The sequence below is a fragment of the Piliocolobus tephrosceles genome, chromosome 12 (assembly GCF_002776525.5).
Source record: "Piliocolobus tephrosceles isolate RC106 chromosome 12, ASM277652v3, whole genome shotgun sequence".
Classification (NCBI taxonomy): domain Eukaryota; kingdom Metazoa; phylum Chordata; class Mammalia; order Primates; family Cercopithecidae; genus Piliocolobus; species Piliocolobus tephrosceles.
In genome coordinates, this window is record NC_045445.1 from 103,648,655 (window position 1) to 103,657,167 (window position 8,513).

At 43.2% G+C, this 8,513-nt stretch overlaps 1 protein-coding gene across 1 annotated transcript in view; it reads left to right on the plus strand.

The window, feature by feature from the left end:
* Nucleotides 1-5,598: 5,598 nt before the first annotated feature.
* Nucleotides 5,599-8,513, plus strand: part of FUNDC1 (FUN14 domain containing 1) — a 19,978-nt gene continuing 17,063 nt past the window's right edge. Inside the window, exons 1-2 of the mRNA XM_023202801.1 lie at nt 5,599-5,795; nt 6,497-6,653. Of these exons, the coding sequence (XP_023058569.1) occupies nt 5,768-5,795; nt 6,497-6,653 (185 nt within the window). The 5' untranslated portion in view covers nt 5,599-5,767. The remainder of the gene's footprint in view (nt 5,796-6,496; nt 6,654-8,513) is intronic.

Here is an 8,513-nt window from a genome sequence, read left to right on the forward strand (position 1 = left end):
TTTTATTTTTGAGATGGAGTCTCGCTCTGTCACCCAGGCTGGAGTGCAGTGGCATGATCTTGGCTCACTGCAACCTCTGCCCTCCTGGGCTCAAGCAATTCTCCAGCCTCAGCCTCCTGAGTAGCTGTGACTACAGGTGCATGCCACCGTGTCTGTCTAATTTTTAAATTTTTAGTAGAGACTGGCTTTTACCACGTTGGCCAGGCCTGTCTCAAACTCCCGATCTCAGGTTATCTGCCTGCCTCAGCCTCCCAAAGTGCTGGCAGTACAGGCATGAGACACTGTGCCCAACCAATTTTTTATTTTTTTGTTTTGTAGAAACGGGGGTCTCCCTATGTTGCCCAGGCTGGTCTCAAAGTCCTGGGCTTAAGTGATCCTCCTGCCTCAGCCTCCCAAAGTGGGATTACCGGCCTGAGCTGCCACACTCAGCTGCTGATTCATACTTTAAAAAATCCATGTCACACATGAGGACTAAATTCTGATTTTTTTATCTTGCCCAAATTCCTATCTAAGGGGTCTGGGGAGACATGCTTTACAAATCATAAATTCTCATCAGATGGGTTTTATTTAACCCTATGTATTGTGACTTACTTTCCAAACTGACTCTGGCATAACATTATGAGACAAGGAAGAAAATCAAAATGTTTTACCCCAAATTTTTCTTTGCCGTATTTTGAAATGGCCTACAAAGCTGTTCTTTGTGGGGGAAAATCTGCATCTGTAAAGGATCTACATTAACATAGGTAGATATTTTTCTTCCAAACCCTCCTAATCCTAAAGAAATTAACTAAAATCTGAATAGGAAACATTTGTCATCTAATGTTTCTAAGGGCAGCCACATAAGACTTCAAAAGAACTTTGGTCTCCACAGTCTTTATCTTACCCTGAACATTCCTTTTCTATGAATCTCAGGTCTTTAGATAAACTCAACCAATTGTCAATCAGAAAATGTTTAAGTTCACCTACAGCCTGGAAGCCCCCATTGTGAGTTGTCCCACCTTTCTGGACCAAACCAATACATTTCTTTTTTTTTTTTGAGATGGAGTGTCTCTCCTCTCTGTCACCCAGGCTGGAGTGCAGAGGCACAATCTCAGCTTGCTGCAACCTCTGCCTCCCGGGTTCAAGCGATTCTCCCACTTCAGCCTCCCAAGTAGCTGGGACCACAGGCACGTGCCACCACACTTGGTTAATTTTTGTATTTTTAGTAGAGATGAGGTTTCACCATGTTGGCCAGGCTGACCTCAAGTCAGCTGTCCACCTTGGCCTCCCAAAGTGCTGGAATTACAGGCCTCAGCCACCATGCCTGGCCTTCAGTGTATTTCTCAAATGTATTTGATTGATGTTTCATGCCTCTCTAAAATGTATAAAACCAAGCTGCATCCTGACCACCTGGGGCCCATGTTCTCAGGACCTCCTGAGGGTTGTGTCATGGACCATGGTCACTTATATTTGGCTAAGAATAAAGCTCTTCAAATATTTTACAGAGTTTGACTCTTTTCGTTGACACACATAAACGTGCAGTAAGTCCTCACTTAACTTTCACAATAGACCTATGATTTCTATTCAGCGAATTGAGAGTAAATCTCATAGAACCATATAGTCAGTTCAACAATTTTTCACCAACGTCCTGAAATAATCACTTTAATCACTTTCAGGGTGTGATTTAAAATCTTGAACGAGACATATTTCTTGGTCCCATTCTCAATTTAGGTGTGAGTTTGAGGAGGCACAGGGTGAGTATAGGTTTGGTTACACTAACGTTTTAAAAATTTTATATAGTCATTAGTCACTACGTCTGGATAAAATGTTGTTTCTTGGGATCAGCAACACAATGAACTTAATTGCCTTAGAATGGACACATTATTTCAGTGTGTCTGTATCCATTAGGCCACCCTATTAAGGTCCAAAGTTTCTAATATCCTCACTTTTGAGATACTTCAGTCTCTCATTTATTATTATTATTATTTTTGAGATAGAGTCTTGCTCTGTCTCGCCCAGGCTGGAGTGCAGTGGTGTGATCTCGGCTCACTGCAGCCTCTGCCTCCCAGGTTCAAGCGATTCTCCTGTCTCAGCCTCCTGAATAGCTGGGACTACAGGCATGCACGACCATACCCGGCTAATTTTTGTATTTTTTTTTTAGTAGAGACGGGGTTTCACCACGTTGGCTAGGCTGGTCTCAAACTCCTGACCTCAAGTTGTCCTCCCGCCTCGGCCTCCTAAAGTGCTGGGATTATAGGCGTGAGTCACCAAGCCCGGCTCTCATTTATTATTATTATTACTATTATTATTTTCAAGATGGTGTTCTGCTCTTGTCGCCCAGTCTGGAGTGCAATGGCGTGATCTTGGCTCACTGCAACCTCTGCCTCCTGGGTTCAAGAGATTCTCCTGCTTCAGCCTCCCGAGTAGCTGGGATTATAGGTGCCCACCACCACACCCAGCTAATTTTTTGTATTTTTAGTAGAGATGGGGGTTTCTCCAAGTTGGTCAGTCTGGTCTCGAACTCCTGACCTCAGGTGATCCACCCGCCTCGGCCTCCCAAAGTGTTGGGATTACAGGCGTGAGTCACGGTGCCCAGCCCAGTCTCTCATCTTAATTGTGTTCTTTTTTGGTTATGTGTTTAGACAGTTTGTGGTCTTCTCCTCCGTCCTCTTCCCCCAACTGTAAAAAGTAAAATAGAGGTTCCTCTTCAAAGACTTTCCTCCTCGTCTAATCAGGAATAAATAGTAACTTCTCTTAAAAGCAAAATTTATTCAAAGACCTGTGCTAATATTCTTAAATGTCTGCTAGCCGTAATAAAGAAATCAACGTACTTTATCTTCTTAGCTCCCACAATTTAGCCTCAATATTTGCCTTGGCATGCTTATACTGGTCCAAGCAAGCATTAGGTCATAGCCTGTTTCTCTTCCTTACTTAAAAGTGTTTTTTTCTTTCTCAGCATTCCACAAGTTACTTCCTCCTTCCTTTGTTCTCCTCTGCCTTTGCCTCTTTTAAAAAGTTCTAACTTGCTAGCCAATCAGGACAAATACAGAATGTGAGGTCCCGTTCCAGCCAATGGAAACCGGACACAGCAGTAAGGTAGAAACGTGGGGTTATAAATGACCCTGTCTCCTTTGTTCAGTGTACTCTTGTGGCAAAAGTGCTAGCGTGTGTACCCTTTCTGCAAAAAGTAAAAATGGCCTTACTAAATAAATTAAATTTATGTTCAAGTGCTATTTCTTTATGGCACTAGAGAACAAGCATTTCAAATACAACCTTGCAAACCACCTCCACGAACATTAATTTCAATAAAGTGATTGCCAGGATTGTCCACATGCTTTTGCTAGTCTCTACATAGTGAACTTATATTGGGTGGTAGCAAAAGAGAATTTGCTTTTCCAATCAGTTTTAAATTAAAATAAAACATAATTGAAGCTAACAGACTAATTACTTGCAGAGATATGGTAAGAAATAAAGGGAGACAAGTTACTTAATAGTTACTAGAAATTAGTATCATAATACAAATGATAATGAAGGTAAGCCATTCAATTTATAGGGATTTTACATGCTTAGGAAAATTCCTTTCCCAGTCAACAAATGACAAAACATAAACTTGCAAGCTATGTATTAAGTTGGTGCAAAAGTAATTGCGGTTTGCTATTAAAAGTAACAAATAAGGATATTAATAAATGGGCATATTGTAAAAAGAAATAAGAAAGTGCCAGGATTTGAAAAGCCAAGTGCAATTATGCAAGCCAATTTTTTAAGTAATGCAATTTATGCCAGAATTCCTTGTTTTTCCATTAAAATGAATACTCAGAGGACTTTTGTTTAATTGTACAGTAGATGTGGGTGCAATGCAAGTTCAAGACAAGTTTCTGGGTTGGTTTATGCGGACTTGGGTTAGCTGCTTGGTGATCAATACGGCTTTGTATTCATAGAATCCCATGGGGTTTCTGGGTGAAGACCTTGACCTTGTTGCTCTGTTAGATTTAAATAATAAGAATGATGCTGGCCGGGTACGGTGGCTCACCCCTGTAATCACAGCACTTTGGGAGGCCCAGGCGGGTGGATCACTGAGACTAGGAGTTCGAGACCAGCCTGGGCAACGTGGTGAAACCCTGTCTCTACTAAAAATACAAAAACTAGCCGGGCGTGGTGGCACATGCCTGTAATCCCAGCTCCTTGGGATGTTGAGAGGCTGAGGCAGGAGAATCACTTGAACTCGGGAGGTGGAGGTTGCAGTGAGCCAAGATTGCACCATTGCACTTCAGCCTGGGCGACGGAGCGAGATTCCGTCTCAAACAAAGAAACAAAAGAATGACACTAAAAAATTATGTCCTCTTGCCAGGTCAGGAATTACGAGGTTTCTAGGCCCTTCTTTACCTCCTTTGGATTCCTGGCAGGAACTCAAGAGAGAGAGCAGGTAAACAGATTCCAATTTCCAGCAGCAGGGCATTAGAAAAATTTTGGTCCCTTTGTGAGCCCTTGCGCCCTTAGAAAAGTATGGCTTGAAACAGGGTTTCTCTTATCTTTTACAAGCCTTTTTCCTCAAGCATTGGAATTCTGGTAGAGTGTTCAAAATACTGTTAAAAAATTATTCTGACAGTGTGCAAGTGATGGGCCTGACAAAAAAACTATGGGACACTTCTTAAAATGGTAAGGAAGACTTTGTTCATGACTATTGCAATAGGTGTCAAAACTATTGCAATATAGCCCTGCATGGTGGCTCGCATCTGTAATCCCAGCACTTTGGAATGCAGAGGCAGGAAGACTGCTTGAGCCCAGAAGTTCAAGATCAGCCTGGGCAACACAGGATACCTAGTCTCCACAAAATATGAAAATAAATTAGCCAGGAGTGGTGATGCATGCCTGGAGTCCCAGCTACTCTGGAGGCTGAGGTGGGCCCATCTCTTGGGCCCAGGAGTTTGAGGCTGCAGTGAGCCATGATCGCGCCACTGCACTCCAGCCTGGTGACAGAGCAATACCCTTTCTCGAAAAACAAAGACTATGGCAATAGGGGTGAGTGATGGGTCTCAACTCTGAATATAGCAGGGAATTTATAGTAAATGATCAGAGTGAATGGATCAATGGGTGGAAGATTACCAAGAGCAGACATGAGGGGTAGAGGTATTCTTGCTAAGTCAATTTAACAGGATTTTTGCTGGTGGCAGAGTGATCAGATATCAAGGGTGGGGTTGAGGAATTTGATCGGATATTGAGGGTGATTCGATATTAAGGGTGGGGGAGTTGTCACTAAACTGACTTAACTGGATTCTTGCCAGAAATTTGGCAGGTCAAAGACGACCCAAGGAGGAGACTCAGTCAAAAACAGCTCAGAGGAGCCTCATGACTAAAGTTTGGTCAAGGAGAGAGTCTTTGTCAATACCCAGCTGGTTTTCCCTTTGTACCACCATGTGGCGCCCTTCCCCCCATACCTTCAGCCCTTAAGGCTCTTTAAAACAAAATAATCAAATTCGAGTTATCGAAATTCTAGGAGGGGCGGTCCCTCCCCCTCCCTAGTTGCGGAAGACAATGGACTACAAGTCCCCTACTCTCTCGCGGGGCTATGATCCGACCGGTCCTGCCCACATTCCGGAGTCTCGCGCCTGCGCGGAAGGCAGAAGGTCCTGCGCTGAGAGAAGGGGGCGGAGACAGGACTACGCGCCTGGAGTAGGAGGAGGAGGAAAAAAGAGACCATAGATTTCCATCCTTGCCTAGAGCGGCCCTTAAAGTGCCAGGGAGAGGAGGGCGGGCGGGGACCACTCCAGAATTGGCCGCTGGCGGTATCATGGCGACCCGGAACCCCCCTCCCCAAGGTGAGCGGCGAGGGCCTGAAGCGGTATCTGGGACGCGGCTCACAGCTCTCGACCTTGCTCCCATGGCACCTCTTCCTTCCCCTGCCCTAGGATTCTTCGAACTCTATTTTTTTTTAAGGCAACCCCTTTGAGCACCCCCTCCGAGCTAGACTTTTTCCTCCCCTCTCTGCGGAACTCAAGCGGAGAGCCACCCCCACCCCCAGCACAGCCCGACTTACCTCCTGCTTTACCTTCACCTCCGGCCCTTCATCTCCATCTTCAAATGTATTATTATTTTCTTTTTTTAAACGTCTAGACTCAAGTGATTTCGCTGGGCTCCAGACTAGTTATCTCAGAGGAGGACCCCTCCCCACCCCCATTCCTTCCACTGATGAAAATGGACCCTGCTCTGACCTTGACCCTACTAAGATTTGGAGGTTGGGGTGACCCCTCACTACTGTGTCATTCTGAGTTGGCCCTGGCTTCGTGACCCCAGGCTGGTCCCTGGGCCTTTGAGAAAGCAGATGGGGGTCATTGTTGCAGGGCTCTTTACTCTTGAGGCCCTGGTCTCAGGAATTAAGTAAAGTCAGTAGTTTCCATGTGGGCATTTTTAGCTGTAGACCAAAAGTAATGAGTTGTAACAGATATTTGAAAAGATGTATGGGACATTTCTGACTTTTGATTGACTCTACATTTATTTTTTGCATTTTGCTATTTTGAAGAATATGAAAGTGATGACGACTCTTATGAAGTGTTGGATTTAACTGAGTATGCAAGAAGACACCAGTGGTGGAATCGAGTGTTTGGCCACAGTTCGGGACCTATGGTAGAAAAATACTCAGTAGCTACCCAGATTGTAATGGGTGGCGTTACTGGCTGGTGAGAACAACGTCTTTTTCATTAAATTTCATTTGGGGGCCTGACACTGCTGACCTTTCATACATCGGGAAGAGTCACCGTGCACATGCATTGGGTCTACACTGTTAATTCTGGAAGAGGCTTTTCTCTGAGTTAAAATTGATGTAATCTACATGCCCAGGCTCCCTGTTGGGCTTTGGCGATCCCCTCCCCCATGCCCACCGCTGTTCCTCTCCTCCCTCCTCATCCTTCTTTTGATTCTTTATATAATTTCCCCATTCTCATGTTCAGCAAATGTCGTGGATCTGATTCAGTGATAGTAGATAGGAAGAAATATATGAGTTAATTATATGTAAATTTTTACATTTCATTCAGTGCTAACTACTGAAAAAACCTAAGAAACTCCCACGATAGAACTGGCCTCTAGTATTGTCAGCCCTGTACAGAGCAGTGTAAAATGCTCAGTATGAATTATTGGTGATGATACAGATGATTCTGTTTTTTGTGGGCTCGTTCAGATTATGATAACTCTTTGAAAAAGAGCTGTAGAACATTAGTTCTGTGTTGAAATTAAAGGTCTGATTGCTTCTTGGGAATATTGTGGAGTCCATTAAGAAGTGGTTAATAACCATCAGCCTGACCAGTTAACATTTCAGACCACGTGATAACACAGTGGCTACTGTGGATCTAATTCTGTTCTTACAATAAAAAGGCTAGCCAGATAACAAGGGGCAGAAACAAATTTGACTGTTTTGAAAATGTTCGTGACTGTAGAGAAATTTTGGAGTTAGTGAGGGTGCTTAACTTGGGCATAAGCATTTTTTCTTAGATACTCTTTTAAGTTCATCTTACATTGATTTAACTGAAATATTTACATGTTTCCACTTGATAAGTATAACGAGTGTTTTTATTTGTGTTTTACATGCACCTTGGAATAATGACACACTCCTCTATGCCTTTTTGCAAATGCCATTTTATGATAGAAATACTCATTGTCAAGATTCTGTGTTGCAGAGGTGCGGCATTTATTCATGATATGTACTTACTAATGCTGCTGCAGGAAAAAAGCCTGCAATTAGGAGAGAGATGCCTGTCAGGGCCTGGTCATTCAGATGATTCTCCACAGGCTGATAGTTCCTCTAGCCCTGTAATTCAGGGTATGGCTCTCTGCTTAAATAAGCTCACAATTTGGTGCCATGGGTGATTGGTTAATGTCAGTCAGGGCCTAAAGCCCAGTCTTAAAACAGACTCAAAAATAATTGAGAATAGAATTATCAAGTCATTTCATTGTTTCTCCTTGGAGACCAGACTCCTTGTAGATCAAGCCCCATCATTGGCAGAAGTTTGCTCGGAAAGCCTGGAGACAGAGCAGCAGGAGATAGGTTCATTGTAGTGACTGATGCCATCAAGCAATGGATACACATGCTTGTGGAGCACAGTCCAAGGGACATTGTGGCTGCTGTCTGCCTTTTCTGTTCCCTTTTCTGAGCCTTTGTTGCTGACTCCCCTACTGAGGGGCACATTCTTTATGGTAATACAATTGTCCCTCAGCATAGGATACCAAAATCTGCAGATGCTCATGTCCCTGATGTAAAAAGGCATAGTATTTGCTTGTAACCTGCACACTCTCTCGTACACTTTAAATCATCTCTTAATTACTTACAACACCTAATACAATGTAAATGCTATGTAAATACTTGTTATACGGAATTTTTAAAATCCGTGTTACTTTTTATTCTTTTTGTCTTTTTTTTCAAGTTTTGTGCCCTGATTGGTTGAATTGTAGATGTGAAACATATAGAGAGCTGACTGTGTGTGTATGTGTGTGTGTGTATATATATGTATATATGTATATATATATATGCACATACACGTGTATGT